Source organism: Opisthocomus hoazin, chromosome 2, assembly GCF_030867145.1.
Source record: "Opisthocomus hoazin isolate bOpiHoa1 chromosome 2, bOpiHoa1.hap1, whole genome shotgun sequence".
In the NCBI taxonomy this organism is placed as follows: domain Eukaryota; kingdom Metazoa; phylum Chordata; class Aves; order Opisthocomiformes; family Opisthocomidae; genus Opisthocomus; species Opisthocomus hoazin.
Window position 1 is genome coordinate 15,218,114 of NC_134415.1, and position 27,728 is coordinate 15,245,841.

Here is a 27,728-nt window from a genome sequence, read left to right on the forward strand (position 1 = left end):
GGACGAAGGTGTTCAAATTACCTCAGTGGCAGGCAGACAGTTAACCGGGATGGAATTTTCCACTCGACGGGTCTCTTTCCAAGCATCAAGCAGGAAGCATGAAAAGAAACTTGAAGGAGGCTCAAACCACATTCAAGCAGTTGAGCAGAGAAAATTCCTGCTACGTACTTTGGGATATCAAAAGCTTACAGCAGCTCAAAGAAGTAGATAAGAAAAGCCCGTGTAAACTGTTGCACATAAGGAGGCAATATACAGCTAGCAGGGGATGGGCCTACGAGGAAAGGCTGAGGGAGCTGGGCTTGTTCAGCCTGGAGAAGGCTGAGAGGGGACCTTACAAATGCTTGTATCTTAAGGGTGGGTGTCAGGAGGATGGGGCCAGACTCTTTTCAGTGGTGCCCAGCAACAGGACAAGGGGCAATGGGCACAAACTGAGGCACAGGAAGTTCCGTCTGAACAGGAGGAAGAACTTCTTCCCTCTGAGGGTGATGGAGCCCTGGAACAGGCTGCCCAGGGAGGTTGTGGAGTCTCCTTCTCTGGAGATGAATTCAAGACCCGCCTGGACAAGGTCCTCTGCTGTAGGGGACCCTGCTTCGGCAGGAGGGTTGGACTAGATGACCCACAGAGGTCCCTTCCAACCCAGAACATTCCGTGATCTGTGACTGTGCCAGTAAGAACCAGCTATCTCCCAAACTTGCTGCCATACATGCTGGGTGGCTGAATGGATGGGAAAACAACAGCCAAAACACCACCCACCCCTGGGTTACCAGATTACAACGAAATTATTGCAAACACTCCCTTCCGCCTCCCCGGTGAACTGCCCTTCCCCGCCGCCTCCCCAGCACCGGCCTCAGCCCTGAGGCTGCCGCCGCCCCTGCGCAGAACCGAGCCCACCGGCACCCTGCAAGCGGTGTCACGGCCGCAGGCCGAGCCGGCCGAGCCCGCCTCGCCTTCCCCAGGGCCCAGGCAGCCCCGGGGCCCGGCCGGGCCCGCCTGGCCTGCCTCAGGCCCGAGGGAGCCCCAGGGCCCTGCCGAGCCCGCCCCCCTTCCCCAGGCCCGAGGGAGCTCCGGGGCCCGCCCGAGCCCGCCTCGCTCTCACAGGGGCGACCGCGCCCGCGCCGTGCCCCGCCCGCTGCGCCCACTGGGCAGCCTCGCGCCGCCACACGCCCCGCCCCCTTCCTGCCCCCCCCTCCCCGCGAGCTGCGGGAGGCGGCGGGAGCGCGCACCGCCGGGAGCAGCAGACGGGGGCGCGCAGCCCGGCGTCTCTAGCTGCGGCGGCGGCAGCTATGGCGGCGGCCGCCTCGCAGCGGGACCCGGGGGACTGGCAGGACTTCTCGGGGTTCCAGCCCTCGGCGGGGAGCGGCCCCGAGCCCGCCCGCGACAAAGGCGGATGGGGCGGTGGGGACCTGGGGGCGAAGCTGTCCCTCTGCTTTGAGCCCCCGCAGGCCCGGGCTGGCGGCGGCGGGGAGAGCCGCGTTCCGCTGCGGCCCCTCACGGAGCAGAGCGCGCTGCAGGACGACGAGTGAGTGCAGGCCGGCGGCGGGGGGGGATGTGTTCCTGAGGGAACGCCGGCGCGGAGCCGGGGGGCTTGCTGGCGCCGGGGCTCGCCAGCCCTGCCCTGCGGAAGCGCCGCGCCCGGGTGGGCCTCCCGACCTGGGCCTCTCCCCGCCGCCGGGGCTGCAGCTGGGGGCCGGCGGGCCCGGCCGGCCTGCGCGGCGGCGGCTGGGTACGGAGCCTGCTGGGTTCTCTCCGCTGGGCGTGAGAGTCCCGGTGCCTCCGACCTGCCGGGCCGGGAGACGCAGCGGAGCGGCCAAGGGCAGTGCTTGCTGGTCTCCGTGCAGAGTGCCCGCTGTGTCGGTGTTTGACGTTAACCACGGCAAGGGCGGGAAGCAGACGGAGACCAAAATCTCGGCTGCGGCTGCGATAATTGCTTTGTCCCCTGAGCAGTGGAGCTTTTCTGTTCTGTGCTGCTTTCCTGGTTTTAATATTATTTTATGAGTATTTATACTTGTTATTTTCCAGTAAATTTCAGTCAGCTTACCTACGTTAAAAATACTGCAGTTTTACTTTGAGGTAACTGAGTTGTATGTCTTTATTCTAAGAGAGGAAAGAAACAAACAGCAGAAGACTAGAGGTCTATGGTATAGACAGTGAGGAAAGTTCAAAGAACCACATGTCGGAGATGTGTTGTGCAGCGATGAAGCTGTGTCTGCCCTTCCCAGCCATTGCTCTGACCTCCTCTGAGGCTGGCTAGGCAGCCCCTCCAAACACGCACCCGCAGGGCTCGGTGGCTGGCCTGGGGCAGCAGGCTGCTGATAGGGCTGCTCCGTTCCGAATCTGAGCTGGCACGCCAGGACAGGGCTGCATATGCACGCCTCTGGTAAAGCCAGAGTGGCTGGACACTGTAGACACAGTTAAGATCAACCCGTAGACGAGAGTGGTGGGCTGAGCTCAGCTAGAGTACTTCTGGATAAAATGAAATTCTTGCAAGATTTTAGTATAATTTGTGCATGCTCAGTATTCTGTGATAAATGGAAAGAAACTAGGTAAGATTTGGCTCAGGCTTTGCTACTCAGCCTCTGCTAATTCCTGGTTTTAAGGTGCAAAAGGCAAGGAAAACAGCAACAACACTAGGAATGTAATTTATAGCTGAGCTCAAATGTCATCAAAGGACTCATCCACCCCCAAAAAAGATACTGATTGCGGTAATATAGTTAGTAATGAAAGTGTCTCTTCGTTGCATTGTTATATTTCACCGCTGTGCTTACATTGTTGGTTTAAAAATGGAAATAAATTATATTTACAAGAAACATTTTCTCTTAGCTTCAAAACATTATAAAAATATTGTCAGTAACTCATAGATGAATATTTAGAGAGGAAAAAGTAGTTATTGACAGAAGCATATTATCATTACAGATTGTGTTTACTACTGATTGGTTCCTGCTTGTTTTAAGGTGTGCATTCTAGTTTCTTTATTCTTCTCTCCAGGATTTGGAATGCTTTGACTGATAATTATGGTAACGTAATGCCAGTTGACTGGAAATCTTCCCACACCAGAGCTTTGCACTTGCCAACACTCAATCTTTCAGAAAAAGGGGTAAGTTCTAATCAGCAGAAATACCATCTTTGGGTCTTTTGTTCTCAGCAGGGAAATAAAACAATTTGCATTTGTATAAAAGACTGTTGTTATTAAATGGCTTAAAATATTTTTAGTGCTTGTCATTGCACATGAGTGGTTTTTAAAAATCAAAAAATCAAACAACCATTGATGTTTGATTGCATCTCCCTGGGTTGGAATAATTCGGGGTTGGTTTTAGATGGATGTTCATTAGAGCCAGAGCATGACAGAAGTAATTGTAAAATGAGGAAGTGTTTCACATAAAACCTTTCTACTGTCTGTTTCATGTTGAACGCTATTCTGGGTAAGGGAGGGAGGAGAAGAGGCAGGAGTACTCTGAATTAGTAAATCTAGTGTGAACTTTTTAAGTTAATCTCATTCTGCAGTCCGGTGGAGACTAAAGTGGCTTCTTTTACAGGAAAGGTGACCCAGGAGACACTGAAGCACAAGAGTTTTTGTTTTTCTTATTTAACAAGTAGAATAGTCGTCTGGGGAAGGAGCAGGGAGTGAATTGCTTCAGAGAGGTTTATAAAAAGGGCGATCCTCTGATCTTCCTAAAAGTGGATTAGAACGCTTCAGATCTCCCAGCTCTTCTGAGGAAAGGAGTGGTTTATCTTTTAAACACAGTGAAGTTATGTTGTAAAAATATCTGTGTGTGTAACCTGGAAATAGGGTAATGCTTTAACTTCTGCCATCCATTATATAACCTACAGCTCTGTTTACTGTGACAGGAACAAAGATTGTTGTGCTGAAGAGGATGCTTTGGGGTTCAGCAGGGGAAGATGGCAATTTGGAACTCACTTTCTCATTTCAAGAGTGATGATTATCCCTTGAATTTGACTTGTGTTTATTCTAATTTTTATTAGAGTGTTTGTTCAGATTTTCTAAATGGTTTTAGAGTAATTAAATCTTTACATTTAAAGTAAAAAGACTTCCAGCTCCCCGTGCTGTGGCCTTGTTGTGTGACTGAAAAATGGACTGGAAGACTGATGGATTTCTTGATAAGAAACTAGGTACAATATAAAAAAACTTTTCATATAATTTTTGTAAGTTCTTCGCAGGAAGTTATGAAGGAACTACATAAAAAAATGTAATGTGGTGTTGCTGGATTAGAAAGAATTTTAGGAATGCTGCCAGTAGAGGAAAAATCAGTTCATGGATTAAACATACCTCAAGTTTTTTCAGCTTTCACTCCACCTGGCATGCCTTTTGATGTGTAAAGCCCGTCTGCTTGGGAGCATTTGACATGCTTTTTTTCTACTTCTCTGTGTTTGAGCAGTATTTCTGGATATGTGACAGCACATACGGACCAGCTAGTAGCTTGTTTTAACTTTCTCACAATGAATATGAACACCTAAGCAACACTTCCTTGATGCGTTTGAAACTAATAATATGCTTGAAGTATTTCTCTTCCCATTTTAGTAGGGAAATAATGTTAAGGTGAATGGTGCTAATTCATCTAATAGTTGTTGCTTCACATCACAGATCTGTGAACACGTTTGTACAGCTCTGAAGTGGAAGTAGTTGAGTGGAAGTGTTGTACAGCGGTACAAGGAACAGAATTATGCAATTGTGTGTTTATGTCATATTTTTGTTAGATTGCTTTTAAACAGGTCATTCCATGGTAGGAGTGTGAGGACTGAAACAGTCATGGAGTGTGGCTGGGTGGAAGGCCAGGTGGTCCTTTTGGCATCAGCTGTAGCTTGGGCTGTTTAAGGTGGTTTGTTAGCCTAAATTATCAGAATATATTCTGATAGTCTCTCAGAATGTTGTTTCTGGAGATGTTGGGAGGGGAAGCTGACTACTTTCTAGATAAACTGTTATCCTTGCTTACTGTCCTATAGCTGTTGTCATAATCTTATATGCATGGAAAAACATTTCAGGACTGCGGACGTTAAAGCATGTCAAAATTGAGATGTACCTGTGCAGTAGGTGAACAGGTGTTCTTAGTGGAGCCTTGTCACTGCATGGTTATTGGATTTCAGATTCTGGGAAAAAGTGGACATTTAACTTTAGACTGATGGCTGAAAAAATACAAATTGTATGTTTTCCCCTATAGATTAGCTGTCTGGGGAGATAAGTAGCATCTTCAAAATGAGTGTGAAAACTATTAAGGTTTCTGAAGAAACTAGAGGAATTGGAGGAATTGCAACAAAAATTGAAAACTGATACAGTAAGACCAAGGACTTTATGCAGCTAGTCATAGTGCTTGTAAAGTAGCCTAAAGATCAGTTAAAGTGGTTGGAACTCAAAACGTCAAGGGTTAGGAGGTCGCAGCTTTTGGGGGCCGGGGGGCTTTTCTAGGTTGGTTTGGCTGGAATCTAGTAACAGACAAAGTGCAGAAGAACCAAACAACTTTGTAAATAAACTAGAATATATCACTATGTGTGAGTAAAATATACCTGGCCGATTAAGAGGGTAAACTTAAAGCTGTTCTTTCCTGTATGTACAGCTTTAGTTTTGAAGGATGAGTGAAATTTGATGGTATGTGTGTGGGAACAGCGTTACTTCTGTTTCTTTTTTAAAGGACCCTGAGATATTCAACAATATGGTTATTTTTTAAATAATCTGGCATAATAACTGTGTTCTGGTTTTTAAAACAATTTTTTTCGTATCTTCTATTATGTGAAAAAGTAGGACTATAAAAGCACGTGAAATAACAGTTGTGTAATGGTAGAGCTTATATATAGGTTTTCACCCCACACTGACAGATTTCTGTCTTCATTTAACATTTAAATACCTACGTTGGATTGACTGCCTGCCGTGCAGATGTCTGTGTGTCACTATGTATATGGTCTTTATATGCTGCGGGTATTTAAAGACTGACAGCTATTTTAACTTCCTCCAATTACAATTTTGATTTCAGGTGTTAAGGTACATGACAACAAGAATCATTGAGTCTATTATTATGGGCAAGGAATCTGTTTCCTTCTTAAAATTCAGTTTTAGTTCCGCTTTTATTTTTTATATACATACATGTATTTTACACACACAAGTATGTGTATATATATTTATATAAATACACATTTTCATGCTTTCTAGGTAAACGATAATTTGAACCTTGACCTGTCAGATGACGAAGAGCTGAGAGAACAGTTGGATATGCATTCTATCATTGTTTCCTGCATCAATGATGAACCACTCTTCACAGCAGAGCAGGTAGAGTGTTCAGCAAAGACAGTGTTGTTGGTGTACTATTTTCTTTTAGTCTGTAATTATTTTTTTGTTCTTCATCCTTGCTGTTCACCATAGCTAAGCTTGATTGTTCTTTATTTAAGGTCATAATAATGTTTGAGATATTACTACGTCATTCAGATTTGAAAAGTATTCCAGTGCTTCAGCTGAGGTTGATAGTCCAGGGTCTTTGAAGTCTTTATGCATTTCTTTACCATGAATTAGTCAGAAATACTACTAAATTAAATGTATGTTCTAAGAAGCAAAAATATTCTCAGAATGTGGGTGATATTGTAAAGTTTGTAGTTTTCCAGCGTGACTTCATGGCCATTTATATCTTCATGTGGCTTTGTGGTTAGCAAGAATTCTTTGAAGTTTTTGCCTAATATGAGAGCAGATCAACAGTTCTGCTACTAAGCTTTCGAATTACTTGGTGTCTAAAGGCTTCTGTTCAAAATCCATGGATTTACTGAGTTTATCCTGAAAATTGCCCTTCAGAGTAAGGTTAATGGCTGTCCATTAAGATCTTGCTGTAGTAAGCAAGTACAAGAATGTATTTTGTTGTTGTTCAGATGGTTACCTGTGACATCTGATGGACGTGGTTATTAAGAGTACGAGAGACAGGATTGCTTGAATGGGCTCAGCCTTTTTTTGCTGTGAGGTGGATCTCGGCACTGTCTACAGCCTTTAAACCTGCAAAAGTTGATGCGATATTCAGCTCTTCAGATAATAATTTAGCCTGCAGAAATATGGTCATTTCTATACTGAAAAGTAAACTCTCTATGCACAGAATTTCTCTTCTCATACTTTATGTCTGGCTCAGATCTTACACCCAAGGATGTAAATCGGCTTCAGGTTATGATGGATCAGTTCATAAAACTTCTCATAAGCACAGCAGATCTCCAAGTTATGCAGAACCTTTTTTTTTTTTTGTTTTGTTTTGCTTAGGGAATTGTAGTAAAATAGGGGGTGGGAACGTAATCGGTTTTTGTTATTGTTTTGTTTTCCTTCAACGGAATACTCAGGAAAGGTATCCCAGCTCACTCTTTAGTTCAGTTCTCTTTAGCAAACCACGTGTGCCTTCGTAGAGAGATAACTGTGTAGTTTCACCACACTGCTTGATATGAGATCACCAATTTGCCTGGAAAAGGTAGGCTTACTCTCAGAGAGCAAGGATGGGGAGGAAATGTCAGTATGATTTTGTTGATTGTCCTCAATCCAGTCTTGGTATTAGTTTCATCCAGCAACATCTTTGCTAATTGAAAGTGAAAAAGAAAAAAAAAATAGGAAAACCAACCTTAAGCTCTTAACAGCTTTGCTTCAGATTGCAGGCTGTTTCTCTTGCGCAGGGAGGGTTTTCATAAGGGTTTTCATATTTTGAAGGTGATTGAAGAAATAGAGGAAATGATGCAGGAATCACCTGATCCAGAAGACGATGAAACGCCCACCCAATCAGATCGGCTCTCCATCCTTTCCCAGGAAATTCAGACACTCAAGAGATCCAGTACGAACAACAGCTATGAAGAGAGTAAGTGATATTTACTTAGTATTTTACTCGTATGCTTATTGAAAATAGTTTAAAAGATAGGTTTGCCATGTGTTTGATTTATAATAAATCATTATTATGAAATATCTGCATTCAAAAATATTTTCAAAATGCCCTGAAAGAAGACACTACATTTAGAACATAAATAGAAGACTTATCTGTGTCAGCTTTCATAGTTTGGAATAAAAATAAAACTTCACAGAATTTCAAATTAAAGCAAATGTACTGAAACTTAATTCACTGGAATGAGGTCCCTTCATAGGTAAAGTGATAAGTCGATCATTTTGATTAAACTTTATTAATTTCTGTATTTTAAAGTGAGACATTTTCTTGAGGCTAGTACACTGTGTTCAAGAAGATTAGCTAAAGCTCTTGAAAGCTGTGCATTAAATAAAGAAAATAGTGTTTCTTTGGTCCCATTTCAGTCACTGCAACATACCTTGATATAGAGTAACACAAAAAGAAGACAAAGGTTGTTGGTTGGTTTTTTTCCCCTCATAAGGACCTTGCATATTTTTCTCTCCTCGCCTTCAATTCCTCTTCAAAAAGTTTAAAAGTTAAAAAAAAACTTTGTATCTTCTTCTGCTCAGGTGAAATCATCTGTTCTTTCCAATACAAAAGGAAAGGAAAAACTATATGTATGGTTAAATTGTAGCAGGTTGAACTGTTCATAAAAAAACCCTGTGCTTAATTAGTTTCATGATGGAAACTGTTTCATCTACGTTTTTGTCAGGCAGTTCTAGAAAGCTGTAGGAACACGAAGAATCTTTGCCAAATGATCCTTTTACTTTGGTCCTGCTTACAAAGTTTGGTGCTTTCTTTCCTATAGTCTGAGTCAGCAGGGTAAATTCTATAGAAAATTCAGAAAACTGTCTAACCTGTTGTGACGTGACTTACAGTTTCTGCTACATTTCATATTTATGGAGGAGATTCCATTTTCGTGGTTGGACTCTTAGCTGTCTCAATACATAAATTTGAGGAATGTGAAAATAAAGTGTATCCTGCCCAGCTGAGCTTCCTACTTTTCTGGCAGTTGCATATGTCCTTAGGTTTGGAGATAATCAAGCTTGCTTGGCATTTCACATCATATTTATTTTGCTTTGCCTCAGGAGTTCGTCTTTGTCTGTTGCATCTTTATGGTTTAAAGGTCATCCTTGACCAAACGATGCCTGGAGTTACTTTGGGAGAAAATTTTAACTGCTTCTCTAGTTTCTGGGAATCTGCTTTCATGTCTTTCAGATGACTGTTTTATGAAAAGCTCTTACTACCTTTTTTTGTGTGCGAACCTGCTTCAGAATTACTCTGCATCTCTCTGAAATTGTTGCAGGGTTTTCCTAGAAACTGTGTGTCTTTTATAAGACAAGTCAGAGATGTTATTTAGGATAGAGGGCAGGAAGTCAAAGCTGGTATTTACTTTTTTTCTTGGATAGTAAAAGACTTGTATTAAGACAGTCCAGAAATAAAACCAGTTACAGCTCTGATTACACAGGTGAGTCCTTTAGCCTATCTATCTGAGATTTAATACAAGTAAACTTCTGCATTTGAATTACTCTGTCTTCACTCACCAGTGGCAGCTGAGTAGTTCCCATGAAGCCCTTTTGTAGGCTTCGGTCATGACAGCTGATCTATTATAAAGAGGTCAGGATTATGGTTGGGTAATCTGCACCTGTGTTTTTGGAACACAGTTGCTTAGGGTGCTGCTCTGTAGTCTTATTTCATAAAACTTCAAACTACTGGAAGCTTAGATCCTTCAGCATATGGTACTGTTAGAGTGTTTGAATGGAGTTTAACGCCTAAGCTGTTCTACAGAACTGTGGCTCCTTGCTGGACAATTGCCTTAACAGGTTTCATTGCGTTTGCTTTAGTAAATAAGTGACACGGAGCTTTCTCCAATCACTTTTCCCTGCTATAATTTAAGAGAGAAAATTACGTTTCACCTTTGATGCTTCTAAGACCTATACTTTTTTGTAGTTTGTGGACTTATGTGTGTTTTTCAACACTTGTCCATAAGCGCTTTCCCTTGTAACGATTATTTTAGATGTAACATTTACTAGACTAATTCAGTGTAACCAAATAATTACGAACATCTATGCAGTGTCCTTAAACAGCTTGTACTCTTCAGTGTAACCAGGACTTGCCATTTCTCAAATGCCAATGAAAATTATGTTCTTTGACATAGCACCTGCTGGGACTTACTAGCTTCCTAGGTATGTCGGACTTAATTGGGAATGGACAGCAGTCCTCAAAGAAAGTGCTCACTTTTATACCCAAGCAAGCCTCAGAACAGTCTTCTTGGTCCCAATTTCACTCTCTATAACACATGACCCAGTAGTACCTTTAAAATGTAAACCTGGAGGGTTTTTGTTTCCATGCTGACATTTTGCAGGCTGCTGGTTTAGCATTGACCTATTCAGTCTCACGCTTTCTCAAAACTGTTAATGCTTGGTTTTACTTGAAATGAACCTGTCAGCTGGTTTTGATCTGGGTCCTTGTTTCAGGCAATACAAGGCCATGCTTTTGATTACAATCCCCAGACAAAAAAAATTTGGAGGATTTAGTTGTTTTTTCTACTAAATGCATCTAAAAATCTTATCATAGAAGTTTGGTGCAAGCTTTTATTATTATGCATGCATACCTTAGGAATATCCCTGAGAAGATTGCCTTGCTTATAGGATAGAATTTCTGTATTACCATAGGTGAAGAATCCAAGGATTCCAGAAATGCCAACGTATTGATTGTTGTGTCAGAAAGTATGGAGACCTTTTATTTTGAACAGTGAATATAGATGGAAAGTAGTAGTTAACAGAGGTTTCAGTATTAAAAGTTTGGCGCTTACTTCAGCTTCCTTAACTATAACATGCTCTTTATGTTTGCAGATTATCTCAGATTTCTCATAAATAATAAGTTTAACAATCTTCTTGTTGCTAATCTAGTTACCTTTGTAATGTATTTGTTCCTTTAGGAATATTGTTTTGCTCTATGTAGTTTTAGAATTGAATTTTTTGTTTTGAAAAATTTCAAAGTACTTTTTTCTTGTAATTCGTACAAGTATTCTTGTGCTTAAAATCTTGACAGATTGCTTTTTATATGAATTATTTATAGGAGTAAAAAGATTGTCTGTTGCTGAGTTAAATGAACTGCTAGAAGAAATTGAGACTGCTATTAAGGATTATTCTGAGGAACTGGTACAGCAGTTGGCTCTACGAGATGAGTTAGAGTTTGAGAAGGAAGTGAAAAACAGCTTCATTTCTGTCCTCATCGAAGTACAAAACAAACAGAGAGAACACAAAGAAACAGCAAAGAAGAAAAAGAAGCTGAAAAATGGTAGTCCTCAGAATGGCAAACAAGAAAAAGGTCATATGCCTGGAACAGTAAGAAAATTTTTGTAACTCTTTATAGATTCAAAATATTTTTTGTTTTTTCCCTGCGGGAAGTAGTAGTCCTAGATTATATCAAGATACCTGGTGCACCTGATTCCATGCCTTGATTTGCAGACAAGGCTTAGGCACTTCCTACTGAGATTTTTTTTGTGGCCTTGTGAAAAAAATATACTGTCTCTGGATGTACTGCTGTGTGTTCTGTTGTCGGTGTGCAAACTCATTTATCTCTTTGGTTTCACTGTGTGAGTGTTAGTGTGTGTGTACCACTGTTAGTCTTGCAGGAATTTCAGGATTATTGTCAGTGTAGTTGCATAGATATTTATTGATCAAGTTGGTTTTTAGGTAGGAAAAAAGTAAAGGTCTTACCCTCGATCTCTTGAAACCAGTGGCAGAGTTACTACATCCAATGAGAGACAGGAGTGTGAGGCCAAAGTGTAGTGCAGGTGTACAGGGGGGAGATAATTTGGTTTATTCTTTACAGAAAATAGCAATAAAAGGAAGAATGTCTTTCAAACAGGGTTTGAATTATAGGAGGCAGAGAATGAAAGAAATTAGGTTATTATCTTGTCAATGCAATTTTTTTCTTTCTTACCTGTGTAGTGTAATTTTAAATTGCTTCAGTGGGATGTTAATGTTAGAATTCCTAAGCGTCTCTTACAGGATGTGGAAAATGTGATTAATGTAGTGTAGATCATAGAACCATGGACTAGTATGGGTTGGAAGGGACCTTTAGAGGCCATCTAGCCCAACCCCCCCGCAGTGAGCAGGGACATCTTCAACTGGATCAGGTTGCTCAGAGCCCTGTCCAACCTGGCCTTGAACGTTTCTAGGAATGGGGTATGTGTCACCTCTCTGGGCAATCTTTCACCACCACCACTGTAAAAAATTTCTTCCTTATATCCAGTCTAAATCTTCCCTCTTTTAATTTAAAAACATTACCCTTTGTTGTATCGCAACAGGCTCTGCTAAAAACATTTTCCCCATCTTTCCCATAGGCCACATTTAAGTACTGAAAGGCTGCAATAAGGTCATCTCACAGCCTTCTCTTCTCAAGAGAGATCTCTTAGATCTTGGATAAGTCCCAGAAAGAATGCCTCAGTTTGACATTGGAAGGTTTTTGGGTTCTTATGTTTTTCAAACATAAGGAAGAAACATTTTTTAATGAAACATTAATTCTTCAGAATCTTTTTCTAAACTTACAAGGATAACGTAACTGTGACATAACTCAATGGAGTTCTGATCTTGTCTGTCTAATGAGAAGTCATGTTTTGTGTACGTAGCTAAGTTTTAATGGAACTCTTAAGAAAGTATATGTCTGGAAAGTAATACAAAATTGTCATCCCTTTGCAAGAGCACAGTAAAAATTTCAAATGTACTCCTTTTGATTCTCGGTCATGGAGAAACAAAAGTGGTATTCTAACTAGAAAGAAAAATAGTTACTCGATTTTGAAACTTGAGTCAAGTGACTCATAAGCTATTCTGATTAGTTTCAAGTTTAGAGACTTGAATGGTGCTTTCACATATGACAGTATATGGTAACAATAGAAGACATTGTCATATTTGGTTGCTTCAGGATACAGATGTGTCAGATTGCTGTCTGAGAGGTATTGAACCAAACTAGCTCTGAAATAAGACTGTAGGCACCAAGTACAGATTTGAGAGCCTTCTCCCAAAAAGAGATGTAAGTTTCCTTCCTTCAACACTACTTTTTCTTTTGTTTCTTTTTTTTAAGGAAGTGCTGAGAATGTGTATACAGATACTATGTTCAAGTAACTTTGTGAAGAGTGGGTTTCTGTTAATAAATAATGTATAAATTAATAGTTTTATTAACTAAAGCTCTAATGAAGTTTCATTTAAAGACAAAGCTTGAAAGTAGAGTTAAATTTGTACACTCTAAGAAAGTCAATTCTGTAGATACTGTAATTGAGTTTTACTAAATAGAGGTTTTAATTCTTTGTCCTTGATACAGGCCTTGGTTAAATCACTTTCTTAGACTTCTAAAACTTTACCGCTCTCAGAAAGGCAAGCTGGGGAGTAATTAAAATAGTCAGGGCTTGAAGATACCCGTTCATTTAAGTAGGATATCTTAAGAGTTAAGATAGCTTTGGCAACATCTATGTCTGTTTACTGACCTTATTGCGCTTTAGAAAGCGAATGAATACTGTATTCCAGCACATTTTATTCCCCCTCCCATAAATAAATACATTCAGATAAGTGTGCTGATGTGTGCGCATCTTGCTGCCCTGTGTCAGCAGCTTGAGTTTCTTCTTTCTATGTTCTTGTCTGTTGCTGATTTTTATATCTCATCCTAAACATCAAAATTGTTTTGATTTTTTTTACTTGTCTTCTATGGCAAGCAAAAAGGATTACAAAGTTCAAAAAAAACCCCAAAACTGTGGTTGGATTATATATTAATTTTTCTTTACTTGGATTCCATGATTCCATATAATGGAGCTTGAAATTAATATGGGTGCGTTATTAACTAATTGTGTATATTTTATCATAGCTCAAAAACAACGAATACAGTTGGTAGCTACTTGTTGCTTCAGTTGTGGAAAAGGAAGCTTGAAAGCATAAAATGTTTTAAAGGGATAGAGCTGAAAATTGCTACCTCTGAACAGTTTTTGTTGTAGGTGCTTAAAATCTGAAAATTGGTATCAGCAATGTCTCTAAAAGTATATTGCTGAAACACAAATTTTAAAGGATACTGTACTGTGAACTAAATTTTCAAAAATGCTACTTTTCACATTTCAGAATGAAACAGCTTTAAAAGGCAAGTCTCGATTATTGGGTCTGCAGCGTGAAGATTTTGCTTAATTAAGTTTTGATGTAGATAATACTGTTTAACTGCCATTATGAGGTCTGTATTTTAATTATCAAAATTAAGTAGGTGAATGAAAAAATAGAAATGTGCTGAAATACATCTTAGAGCTTGTCTTTGTCATTCGTCTTATATGGTCTTGATAATTGCTGATTAATAGTCTTCTGAACTTTCTCTGTCCCTCATTTCTCTCTGCTATGTTTTCACTACTTTTAGCGCTTCAGCATGGAAGGGATCTCAAATGTCATACAGAATGGCTTCCGCCACACGTTTGGAAACTCAGGTGGAGAGAAACAGGTGCTGGGCTCTCTTCTCTCTTTTCCTCATTCTTTGCCTGCACTTTCGGTAGGAGCTGAGATCTTGAAAATGCGCGGTAGTTGGAGATAAATGCCGAGACAGGAAAAAATAGTACAAAGATGTTGGAATCTATACTCTTTCCCTGTCTCAGGACTCTGATCAGCCTACAATCTCTTTCTCTCCTCAACAGCTGCAGACATTCAGCACTTGATATCCTGATGCACTGAAATAACAACTCGTCTTTCTTAGTCCAGACTAAAGTCTGTTTTGGAATAATGCACGCTTCAAGTACATTGCGTGTCTGTAAAAATCTAATATCCAATCGAAGACTATGTGTCAGATTAGACAGAACATTTCAGCCTTTAGCATTAAGGACTTCAGTTGTATCTCCGACTGAAAAAATGTTCAGTGCTGATATATCTGAAAACAGAGTAGCATCTGGAAAATGTGTGGACTCTGTTGTGAGGTTTTTTGCCTTTGAAAGCTGCATGATGTCAAAAGCAGTCAAATGTGTGCAATGCAGGTTACTGATACAAAATACATAAGCTGTAGGCAAGTTTGTGTCTTTTCATTGACTATTTAAATGTTGAAATGTACAACACAGAGACCCAGCTTCAGTGAGTACCACCAGATGTTACATACACCAAAGCAGCAAGAATCTTACACTTTATTTCAAAGTAATACTTAATGGTTTGTTTCAGAATTCTAGTATGTATTTTATTAAATGCATTCTGTATTTTGGTAAAGTGTTAATGCTTATGCTGCTGTGTAGGCTTTTGGCACACATTACAAATTATTGGTATTTTGCCTTATGTAATGCATGCCCACCCATTATAGTTTATGCAGTTGTGTCAGGAGTGCATTGGATTTTCCCCTCCCCCCACCATGTCTGTCGAGGCGATAAGCTGCCTGGTAGTTTAGAAGTTACAGCTCGTGAGGCGTTTGTCTGGAAGATGACTGGAGTATCCTGCAGAGGAGTTCAGGAGGTAAAACAACTCCTCCGAAGTCATTCCTGAATCATGAGATTAGAAATCATGGAGTAGCCCTCTTTCTCAAGCATGGTATATGTATGAGAGTTCATTAATACATAAATCCAGCTATTTGTCCCCACCTTTGGGAATCTTGAACACATACATAGAGCTTACCTCACAGAGTTTTTATCACTCTACATCGTCTCAGTACTGGTAAAGTAATAACTGTGCTGGGTTGTTTGGTTGTTTTTTTTTCTATATTTACAATTTAATAATAATTTACAACTCTAAAACAGCTACAGTTACAGGTAAATATCATGTACTTCTGTTAAGTGGACATATTCAGCTATGCCAGCCCCTCTTACTTTTGGTTAAAAGACTTTTTACATGCATGTCTGTTCAAATACACCTTTTTCTTCTTTGCCTCCTAACTTTCTGGACAGAAGTAACATAATCATGTATTAACAAGAACACTGATTGGAGAACTCTTCCAGTTGTTTTTCCAGTTGTTTTTGGAGTTAGTTTATGAATGTTACTCTTCACATTGATCATACTTTTCCCCTAATTTGTCTTATACTGTATCCTTGTTAGCGAGGTTATGGTTTGGTTTTGCTTTGCTTTGCTTTCCTGTATCCTGAAGCCAATCATGGAAATAATAAGAACTTAAAATGAAAAATAGGGGAGAAAGGCAGGAAATACACCAGCTCTTTTCTGATGTAGCCCTGGAAACACGTTTTTCTATGGCATTCGGTTTTTTGTTCAGGGTTTTTTTTTTTTGTATGTTTGTTGTTTTTTTCCTCAGGTTACCAAACCCTGGGCCTGCTTTTAAAATATTGGTGTCATCTTATGGCAGCAAATTGCAAAGGAAGAAGTATCAGATGGTCAGTTGCTTAGCGCTGCTCTCAGAATATTTATTTGAGCCTTTTTTCAGGGTGTGTTGTCATTATAAACTTACATTCAGGTGTTTCCTGCTAGCAGGGAAGAGCTAGTTAACAATCTGGAGTTGTGCTCAAAAAAAAGTGCAGGAGCAATTTTTTGTGTACCTTAGAAGATAGAAGTTCATACACGTAAAGTTATGATGTAAGGTTTATGACAGGTTTGTACGGTTATTTCAGAACTCTTTTCAGTCTTTCATCTTTATGTTATTTACCACCTTCACTGTTTTCTGGGTGGTATTACTCTGGTGGTACATACTGTCCTTTTTAAAATTTCAGTCCTTTTGTGTGTGTGCACTTGAGACATAAGTGAAAATTACTTGGAATTTTTCAGTGTTTAAAGAGAAACTTCAGGTGGGAACTACCTGTTCCCATCTGATAATGCAGTTGAAAAAAACACCACCAGCTGCATAAAAGCCATTGAAATGTTGGTAGCTCTTTCTATGATGGTATTTCCAGAAGAAAATTCAAGATGGTCCTCTTCATTTTGATTTTTAGGCATATCAGACACTTCTTACGGGTAATTATAGATTGCAGTGGGAATTGCTGCTTGTCATATTGTCAGATCTGCTTCAAAAATTTCAAGATCATAGTAGACATTTGGTCATGTCAGTAAGCTATGCTTTACTCATTTTTTCTTCCTTTTCATAATATATTTTCCTTCACACAGCAATTCAGGGAATGAGTTTTTATAGTGCTATTAGAAAGACTTATTGTTACAGTAGCAGAGTATTATTGAGAAAAACACGATGATTTCTGGAAACTAAGAAAGAAATTACTTCTTTTTTTTTTAATTATTATTATTAGGAAAATTGTAAGGTGGAGTTTACAGGAGAAGGAAAACAGGGAATATTGGTACGTGGTCCAGTGAAACATGTCGTAGTAATTTATTGGCTAGGTAAAGGGCAAAATGCCACTTAGACCTGAAGGCTGGAAGTGACAGCCTGAGATCCAATTTCTGAGTTGGTAGATCTACTTTCATCTCTGACACTTGCAGATTTAACAGCCTTATATCTAGCTATTGATTCCGGTATTTTTAGTTAGAGTGCAGTTCTCTAATAATGCCTGTTGGTTACATCTGCTGGAAAATAAATTGAAAATTGACTGTTTCCTAGGAAGCATTGCATACTTTTTTCTGCTGTGCAAAGTGGATGTCAGAAAATGTAAAAGGAGAAGAGGGGGAGGGAAAAGGGCCCTGTGTTTGTGTAAGGTTTTGGCGAGGTGTCAGTAGATCCCATACAAAAGGTTCCCTGAAGTTACACGGAACTGAGCCCGTCTGGCTTTTAGGCAGAAGATATGGTTGGGCATGAGGTGCCTGATCCCACTCTGAACAAGGCAACAATTGTAGCTGTGTTTGGCAACACCAAATCTCCTTCTGCTAAGGGAACCTCTTCACCAGAGTCCGAGTTACACTGGAGTCTTGTTTAAGTGCTACTACTAGGAGAGAAGGAGACTTTGTGTATAACGTGTTTTCTGATTGTTACGTGGAGAACAACGTATCTCTCCAGTTGAATGGGAGATAGAAGGTTGCTTTGCCTACTGCCTTGTAGCTGTTAACCCAGAACAATGTTCCTGTGAAATTATTAAGACTTGAATTGAGGGAGATTTCAGGAAGCTTTTTCATTAGGGAGAATTCGAGCGATTTGAGTACTTCCGAAATGCTGACCTCTTTTAAGAAGAATACACATCCATATAAACTGCAAAGTAAGATGTCGCCTAAATGAATTTAATAAAAAAGCAACAGGGTTGCTTCAAGAATTTGAAAATAAACCTTGGTTGCACTGCAGGTATGAAAATCATGAAATATTTAAAATTTTTGCCCTGCTTTTTTTTTTTTAAGCTGACAAGAATGAAAGATCTTAGTAAAGAGTAAACAGAACAAAAATGGAATTGGTTTGAAACAATCTGTTAGCACGCTCAACCTTTAAAAATGAGAATTTAAATCAAACTCCAAATGGTGGGGGTCTTACTTTTAATGAGGCTCACTTTGTTCCTTTTGGTTGGACGTGTTATAGCGTCAGAAGGTGAAAGTTGTCTGTTTTCTGTTTGGATTTTCACCTGGCTGTGGGGCAGCCTACTGCCTTTGCAGAGAGGACTACGATCACCTTTGGAGCTGGGACTGGGCAATGCTCTTAGATTCATCAGAATCCTCAGAAAGTTTCACATTCTCAGTAAGAATTAACCAGTCCCTGAGGAAATCCTACGGCTGTTTTGAGGTTTTCAAACGTGCCGTATGCAGAAATTGAAGACTTTTTTTTTTATTTTTCCCAAATACTTGTTAACATACAGCTACAAACCTGAACATCTTACTTAAGGCACCCCCTCAGCCTCTGTCCTTTGTACTGTGGAACCCTTTAAAAAGCTGACTGTTACCGGTTTGCCAAATTATTTGCAAGTAACATCAATATTTACCTGAAAAGGTGTAATTTTTTAATGTAATTCCTGGAAATAAATAATTACTTTCTGATTTTTGATACAACTGGTGACACTCACATGATATTTATACTTTCTTTTTCAAGAGCAAGTTTAAAAACTGTTGATCTGCATTTATACTGTGTTGTTTATGGGAAGGTGGTGGGAAGGCTGTTCTTCCAGCTTTTGTTTGATTGTAAGAAGTACTTTAAGTACCTAAAGAACTTCTGGTTGACTTCTGGAGGGAGGAGAGGAAAGATTTTACTGTTGGTATGTGTAGGGTCTCAGGAAGAAACCTAATGGAGAAACTTTTTATTGTAAATGGCTCAAATTTTTTAAATACTCTTTTTTGTTTATTTGTGTGACTCCTAAAGTGGTTGCGTAATCTAAAAAAAAAAGAAATTGGCTTCTGTGAAAAGGCTTTGGGATAGGAAAAGTAGGATCTTAATCTCTTGTGAAATACAATCTTTTGAAAAGCTTTTATTTGTGGTTAGCAATTACAGTTGCTACAATTTTTGCAAAATATAATGCAAGCAACATAAATTGTGTGAAAGGGACATCAAGTAACTCTGGTTTTCATTTGACAGTACTTAACAACCGTCATTCCTTATGAGAAGAAAAATGGACCCCCGTCTGTTGAAGATCTTCAAACATTGACTAAAAGTGAGCATATAAAGTTCCCCCACTGATCCTTTCCTCTTCTTGTTTCCAGCTGTGGTTGCTCAAAACCAATGAACCCGTACAGTTATCTCTTCCCCCTTACCCTAGGGCATGTATGTAAAGTTGTGTGATTTTTAACTGTGTATTTTAGCCAGTTTTTACTTGTTTTCTGGGTCTTCACAGTATGTTTGTTTTCTAGCTGTTCTCTGATACCCTGAAGGCTACAAACTTGCATGTATCAGAAAGTAAATGTTCTCACATTATTTCAGCAGGTGGGCCTAGTGGAAAATATGGCATGTCACGGAATTTGGCGGTACTGTCTTACAGTACCTGATATAGCCCTGTTTGTTGAAACTTGCTGTGCTTTATTGAGGTTATTGTAATGACTTTCAAGAATTGGAGTGGATGTCAGGACACTTATGAGTATTTGTATAATGATTATACTTGATTGCCTTTAAAATGGCCTGCTTTTCTCTGGACTGTGGGGTTTTTTGTTAATGAATTTTAACAATTAGGAAGTATAAACCAAACAGAGTTTGAACAGTTCTTTGAATTCCCCTTTCTTCACAACTTTTTAAGGGAAATCCTCAAAATTATTTATAAGTTCGAAGTCCTCTGTTTTTTTTTTAATTCTAATTTGCATGAAAAATAAGATTGTATTTTTTAAAAATTAGTTGTTAAGGTGGTTAAATACAGCAGAGCATCTCTGGGAGTCAGTGGCACCTCCTTCATTTGAGGTTTATAGGAACAGAGTATAGGATGGTAGAGTATGTCAATGTATTTGATCAGATCTCAGTGCAGAGCTTTGGATCTAACTAAATCTTATAGTAGTTTCCAGCAGCACAGGTCTGTGATTGCAGATGTGGCTGAGGGATGGCAAAAGGCTCATTGGTTGTTTCTTGGAAAGAGAAAATAAATGTTAAACAAATTCTGTAGTAAATGAAATGTTTAAGCAGGAATTAAATTCCCTTATTTTTCTACAGCAGGCACCCTTATCTGGTAATTCATACTTACTCTGTGACAAATGGATTTTTCATTTTGTATTTACTCCTGCAGAGAAACTTTATCCTCTTGCCACATTTAAATTTCACTGAAAAGTATTCTCCAAAATGCAGTATTAAGGAGAGAGAGGTTAAAGCCTCCTGAAAACATTTTGTGTTGTTTGATGGTTGATTCACAAAATGTCTTGTACAAATGCCCTGTAAAGAATATTAACAGTATTGCCTTCTGTGGACTGGTTGGAACTTCGTCCTGTGACTCAGCCACAGATTTCTGACTCACTCTCTGCTGTTGTTAGGGCAGACAGCAAAGCAGATGTTTGGGGTTGTTTGGTTGGTTTTTCTTTCAGAGCTGTGTATTCCATAGTTGCAAACACTGAGGTCTTCAATATAAAAATTCAGATAGAATACGTGTTACATCTTGAGTTCAGAATCTCATATGACGAAATTTAAGCTTATGAAATACTGCAGTATAATACTGGTCTCTTGATTTTTTTCAGTCGTGTCAAGAGCACTTCATGAAGGATTGTCATTGGTTTTGTTGATGGAGTAACAGACAAGCTTAAGTGTGTCAAGTTGAGCTAGTCCAAATGCTTTTCCTTCAGAAATATGCAAGGGTGAACAATTTTAACTTCATATAAGTCACAGAAATGGCATTTGGGCATTATTCTAAGTTAATGCCAAATTCAATCATGTATTTAAGATTTTTCTAAGCTACAGTTGCTAACGTTCACCATTTCAGGGAAAAAAAAGACACCAACACTTTTATCAGATCATTCACAGCAGTGTTTTTCCAGAAGAGTGTCATTATTCCATGATTCATGATGAAGATCAAGGAAATAAATTAAGTAAAGGAGCATACTTTTTTCCCTAAGATTTCCAACCCTCCAGCAGTTGTTGGTATATTTTAGTTTTGGATGTGGTAACTTTCTTCTGGAGAGATTTTTTTTTTTTTTTTTTTTTTTTTTAATGGGGAAGAGGTGCTTTTTTTGTTGCTATGACTGATGACATTTTACCATAGTAGTTAACCACGTAAAATGGGTCTCTTGCGTCCGTCTGCTGTGGAGTTCAGTGAGAATTACGCAAGTGAAAGGTGGAGATAACGGTGTGTCTCATTGCATCTTCTCATATTCCACTTGAGATTTTTCTGACTAATCTAGTAGTAATAGCCCTGTGAGTAGTTGGAACGGTTTCATGATACTTCTTATGAGAGTGTTGTCTTTATGACTAAACATCTGAATGGTGGTTTGTTTTTGTTTTTTTATAATTTAGTCCTGCATGCCATGAAGGAGGATAGCGAGAAAGTGCCAAGCTTGTTAACAGACTATATTTTAAAGGGTAAGTATGTTTCTTAGCAGGGATTTTTTTTATTCTAAATTAACTTAATGTGCGTACAAGGTGTGTTTGAAAGGAGCAGTCCTACAGCATTCATGAATTATGTTGCCCCCCTGTCAAACAGCTCTCATTTATGTTCTCTTCTATTTTGTCCAAAGTTTCTGAACGTATAGTTCATAAATGAAACACATTTATTTTGTTTCTGGTAGTATAATAGAGCAAAGTATGTGGTGTATATTCAGATAGCTGAAGGACATCAGCAGGAGCAGAACAGTCTGGCTTACAAAGTTAAATTGTACAGGTTTTTCAGAATCTGAGTTCAAACTGCCTAAGGTAATAATGGATCTGCTAGTTAAAATCCTTATAGCTTCACTTCAAGTGTTACCTTCTGACCAATAGTAAAAATTATTTATTTTACAGTTACTTGTTATACTATCTTCACGTTTTATTTAAAAGGTTTGTGTACTGATCATTTATTTTCCAGTCTTATACATAGATTATATTAATAGAATGTCAGACATTGAAAATCACTGCTTGCTTTAGCTTTAAGGAGTTGTTCCAGGTAGTTTTCAGGTTATTAAATTACTTTTAAATGTTTTTCTTCTGACATCATTTTTGCTTAGGTCTTATTAATGCGTATGTTATTACTGAATTCTTGACATATAAATGGCACCATCTTCTTCAGTGTTTAAAGTTTAGCATATGCATCCAACTCCCAAGATCTGAACAAGCAGATGTACAAAGGATGATGGCTTCCTTTTTATCTGCAACCCAAATGTATATTATGTTCTGCTTCATGTTTATATGCTGCAAGGTTTTTCTCTTCTTTTGGTATCCTGCTTTCCAAGTGTTGCTATTTTTTGAGATAAAATCATTTGACTTAACTCACTCCATTCGATTTTTAAAGGTTTTTGTATTTCTTACACAGACTTCCTATTGCTCTCATCTCACAGAGATTTGAAAGTACTTTCAGATTAAAGTTGTGGATGAAATTTAGTGTGCTGTTGCTTCAGAAAATCTGGAAGAGAGCTATGTAGTATTCTAGAAGCTCTGACAGACTTCCTGGTGGAAGAGGCTCATTTCTAAGTTTCATGTATGGTTGCAGAACTACCACATACAGTAAGAATGCAGAGATCATTTCAGTTGATTCCTTTAATTGCTCCATTGTTTACTTACCCTTTCTAAAAATCCTTGCTGTATTAGACAGATGTATTTGGTTGTGAGCTGAGAGCCATTTAGGCTCAAGATCAAGGGTTTTTTAATGGTGATGGCACTAAACTTTAGTTTTGTGAAGCAGAATCTTTGACCGAAGAGGGTGAACTGTTGTCAGTAATTAAAGCTGTCTGCTTTTCATCATTGTACATCTGGTAGGAGCTCATGGGAATGAACAGTGCTCTTTACAGTGTCTGCTCTTATTTTTAAACATAGCTATCCAGAAAAAGCTTTCAGATTACTAGGATACTGAGAAGAATCTGGCTGCCTAGGGAAACGGAGAAATCTTCTGTATAGAAGGCTTATGAAAGTAGATTAGCTGAAGGTATGACAGGATTATCTAGGATACTTGGTACTGAGATTCCCTCCTACCTCTGCCTCTGCATGCTCGTGACTTTAAAGTCAGTGGGGATGTTCTACTAGCTAGGTGCAATAATTACAAAAACATCATACTCACATTATATGTGTTGGATCAAGCAGGTCTTCATGTACAAGCACTGTTGTGTCTAAATTATAAACCACAAATGATCGGAGTATGAAAAGTAATCACTCGCATGACTCATACAGAAAAGAAAGCGTGATTTCCCCTCAGCTACCATGATTTCATTACTGAACAGAACTAAGCCTTTCTCGCTCTTCTGTGGGTCTGTTTGCACAACGGCAAGCAGTCGCACAAGCCTGTGAGCACAGAATTCTACTCTTCCTTTCAATGTAGCCTTAACTGAGCTGCATATTGCTATGTTTAGATTATGTTAAATATTTTTGGTTCGCCTGACTGTTACATTGTAATGTAGATTAATCCTGTGGAACAGGCAATTGTTTCCAAAGTTGTAATCTGTTTCTGTTCTTTTTCTGCCACTAAAACTTCTGGCCTGAAGCCTTAGTGAGGCTTCATACATGGCACAAAATAGTCCCAGCCACCTGTCTATTGCCTGAAAATTATTTTAAAAGCTTGCTAAAGGGAGATTAGACAATTCTAAACAATTACTTGAAGCAACTTTCAGCTTAGCTGCTTTTGGTACCTGAAGTTCCAACCTACTTCCCAAACTTCAAACTAAAAGGAGGGACCTACTTTTTGAAAAGTCTGCTGTCTTCACTGGAAAGATTAAAAATGTTTTGGCAAGGTGAAAATGATTATGAGGATTTAGGGGTTTGAATCTGTTTTCCAAAAGAAACAGGAGTATCACAAGTTCTGGACCCAGTAATAATCATCAATGTGATATAGTGATAATTGTATTCATTTTACCTATGTTTACTCTATGATCCAGCTGTTGTCTTACAGTGAATGGCTTCCATTTCTTTTTATTATGCTTTAATCAAGAAATGAAATTTTGAAATGTGTGCATTATATCACCAAAGATGCTTAGTTCTGTTAATATCTCTTAGCCTCTTGTTCCTTTGAGGATCATTTTTTCCAATCGTACAACAAAAAAGCAGGCACGGTAAATTATATGTGACAATAGGATATGTGTAGCTTTATGTGAAGTCTGGTTAGCATGGCATTTGTCAGCACATGTAAAACCTTCTTTCTATCTCTATATTCTGTTTTACACAGGAAAAAATACAAGTGCTTCATGATTTTTTTTTTAAATAGCACTGTCTTTTTATTCTGTGGTATATAAAAAATTACAACATGCTAGTCTTATGTGGGTGTTATGGCTGTCCACGGAATTAGTAATAAACTTGCCTAGATATTGTTGGTTACTGCTGAAAAGTTACTTAGATTGTTTAGAATCAAGAGCTGAAGAAAAATATGAGGAAAAAAGTGATCCTAACAATTGCCGTAGTATTGTTGGCATAATGTAATGGGACAAATAAAAGAAGAATGCTGTGGACCTGGAAACGTTAATGGAACCGTAAGGTTGAGCAGTACGTGTTGATTTAACATGAAATCTTGCCAAATTCACTGGTGTCCTGATAAAACAAAGAGATAGTGATACAAGTTTCTATTTTCTCTGAATTTCATGGTGTTTTATAAAAGTGTCACCATCTTGAATATCTTGAACTAAATGCCAAAATAATTCTGAGATTTGTGAAAGACTGGATTTGGATCATGTAGGAAGACACACACAGACCCCCTCCATGTGTGTTGTCTAATACTTGATGTTTTCATTTAATAATGGTTGAATAAAATTATTTTGGCAAGGCAGTTTGGCCAAGAGCTGGAGCATGGGACTAGAACTTGAAGGAGAGTTCTGCAGCCACATCTGCTATCGACCTTCTGGTTTACCATGGATCATTCTTGCCCTTTTTTTCATAGCCAGCTAATGCTTCTGAAACGCTGGAAGTAGAAATCCTCAGAACATGGGATGCACAAATGCATAGTGAAGAAGTGAAACAGACTGTTGCAACTTGGTGCATTTCATGTTAGGGAAAAAGAAAACTTCATGTACATTTCTGAATAGGATAATCAGTGTTGAAATTATTTCTGGTGTTTGCTTCTGTAAAGCATCCTCTCTTCCCAATTTCTGTTGCCCCTTTGTGTCCCCCAAAATGTTAAAAATGCCGTTTTTGTACTCATGCTGAAGTCCCCCTTTCCAGTGATCAGTTAGTTCTCCCCTGGATCTATTCCATAGAGAGTACGTCCCCAGGGTGAGTATCCCAAAGCCAATTACGTATTCTGTGTAGAGTCTTGTACAGTGCAGTGACTTATCTTCTCTTGTTTGTGTTACTCTTGATACAACCTAGATTATTTTCAAGGGGATTTTTGTCCTTTTGTGGGGTTTTGTTTTACTTTTCAGTGAACATTTCCATCCTGAAGTTAGTAATAATGAAAGGGACTTAATGATTTGCTTTACAAGTATATTGTAGTTTTTCCTCACACCAGCATATGATTCATAGTCTGTTTTATAGATTGAGAATGAAAATAGATAGTAACGTGAAATTGATAAGCATTTGAAATTGTGCTTACATTCTTCTAAATATATTTTTTAAATATTAATATTGCTATTATATTTTATCATGGATGTCGGTCTCTTCTACCAGGTTACAAGTGATAGGATGAGAGGAAACAGCCTCAAGTTGCACCAGGGGAGGTTTAGATTGGATATTAGGAAAAATTTCTTCACTGAAAGAGTTATCAAGCACTACTGCCCAGGGAAGTGGTTGAGTCACCATCCCTGGAGGCATTTGAAAGATGTTTAGATGTGGCACTCGGGCACATGGTTTACTGGTGGACTTGGCAGTATTAGATTTGCAGTTGGACTTGTATGATCTTAAGGGTCTTTTCCAACCTAAGTGATTCCATGAACTAGAAAATGAGATCTGGAGGAGAGTGACGAATGCATTTGCTGACAGGGAACGAAATATCAAGCCAACACTGTGAAATTCTTGATCTTAGAAACCGTACTTTTGGACTGAAGCTGGCAGCTTAATAAGCTCACTGTATTTAAATGCTGGTTGTGCTCATCTTTCTGTTGATCTTTTTGGATGGTTTAACAAATATAATGTGCTTTGAAAACATTGTGTTTGTTTCCAGTGGAAGACCTAGACAAGCAAGTAAGCAGCAAAGTTTCTTGTGCACAAGTTAAGCTGTAAAGCAGGGAGCACAGGCAGAGATATTTTTGTCGTATCTTGTAGTTGCGTTGTTTTTAGGTGTCGCAACAAGAGTAGGTACTGTATTCTTAGATGAAAGCGTGTTTTTATTGACTAGACCCATTGCATTACTTTTTTTTTTTTTTACAGAAGCTTTCAGTCTTCTTGCATGTGTAATGTAATGACTTTCTGGATTATGGTTAACTTGACAAGTAAAATAATGCAACAAGTAGTAGCATCTGTAATCCTTGAAGTATGCAAGTTTAGGTTGCTTTCTGAAGAAAATGCCCCTGTGCAGTCCTGTTGCCTGTCTCTTCAGCCTCACAAATAATAATTGCCAATATTAATTCCTCAAGACAGAAAGAAGAGTTGCGGGAATAACTGCATTTCACAAATACTGTAGGGAACTGCAGGTAGGTAGGAGAAGGACTGAAACAGCTGTTTTAATTAAGCTGTTGGCTTTTAAAAGCTTTTTTGTATTCACATATGAATGAGTGCACTTAACAGTAGCTCCTGTCAGTCTGGTGGCATGAGGACAGAGGAACAATATAGGGAGGACCTGCTGGGGTGGAGTTCATAACAAGAAGCAGCTGAGGAATGGTCATAGAATCATGGAATAGTTTGGCTTGGAAAGGACCCTTAAAGGCCATCTAGCCCAACCTCCCTGCAATGAGCAGGGACATCTTCAACTAGATCAGGTTGCTCAGAGCCCTGTCTAACCTGGCCTTGAATGTTTCCAGGGATGGGGGATCTACCACCTCTCTGGGCGACCTGTGCCAGGGTTTCGCCACCCTCAGTGTAAAAAACTTCTTCCTTATATCCAGTCTAAAGATACATCTACTTATGTCCAGTCTAAAGACATGTTGGGAAGGGGAATTATGTAGTTTCATTGTTATGAGGGTAAGGAGAAATATATCTGAGGAAATCTGCTGGAAGCAAGGGTTCCTTAATGTAGCTGCTTATGGAACAAATCAATGAGCTATATGAAATGTTAGCCTGTAGACATACACGGAATCAAAATATTAAGGATAAGTTGTCTAGTATCACGTGTAGACACATTATTTCAAGATTATTAGGTTTTACTTCCAGTTTTTACAAAATTCGAAGATTTAACTTCATGTACTGGGACAACTTTTGAATATAGCACACTACCAGCATGATACACAAGCTGAATAAATCATTCTCTGTACCCCTGCAAGGTTAATTGTTTTTTTCGTTAATTCAAGAACACATGTAAGTGTAAAAAAACTGTGACATGCTTAAAACATAACTACTATATATAACAATATATAAGTATGTATTTATAACTGAAATAAATGCCTTTGAAATCAGATGCAT

The 27,728-nt window shown here is 38.9% G+C and overlaps 1 protein-coding gene across 2 annotated transcripts in view; it reads left to right on the forward strand.

The window, feature by feature from the left end:
* Nucleotides 1–1,196: 1,196 nt before the first annotated feature.
* Nucleotides 1,197–27,728, forward strand: part of FEZ2 (fasciculation and elongation protein zeta 2) — a 31,443-nt gene continuing 4,911 nt past the window's right edge. The window contains exons 1-8 of one of the 2 annotated variants that reach the window (XM_075412687.1): nucleotides 1,197–1,519; nucleotides 2,986–3,094; nucleotides 6,158–6,274; nucleotides 7,673–7,817; nucleotides 10,938–11,206; nucleotides 14,253–14,333; nucleotides 19,239–19,314; nucleotides 21,582–21,647. In XM_075412687.1, the coding sequence (XP_075268802.1) occupies nucleotides 1,284–1,519; nucleotides 2,986–3,094; nucleotides 6,158–6,274; nucleotides 7,673–7,817; nucleotides 10,938–11,206; nucleotides 14,253–14,333; nucleotides 19,239–19,314; nucleotides 21,582–21,647 (1,099 nt within the window). In that variant the 5' untranslated portion in view covers nucleotides 1,197–1,283. The remainder of the gene's footprint in view (nucleotides 1,520–2,985; nucleotides 3,095–6,157; nucleotides 6,275–7,672; nucleotides 7,818–10,937; nucleotides 11,207–14,252; nucleotides 14,334–19,238; nucleotides 19,315–21,581; nucleotides 21,648–27,728) is intronic. The other variant, XM_075412688.1, reaches the window with a different exon arrangement.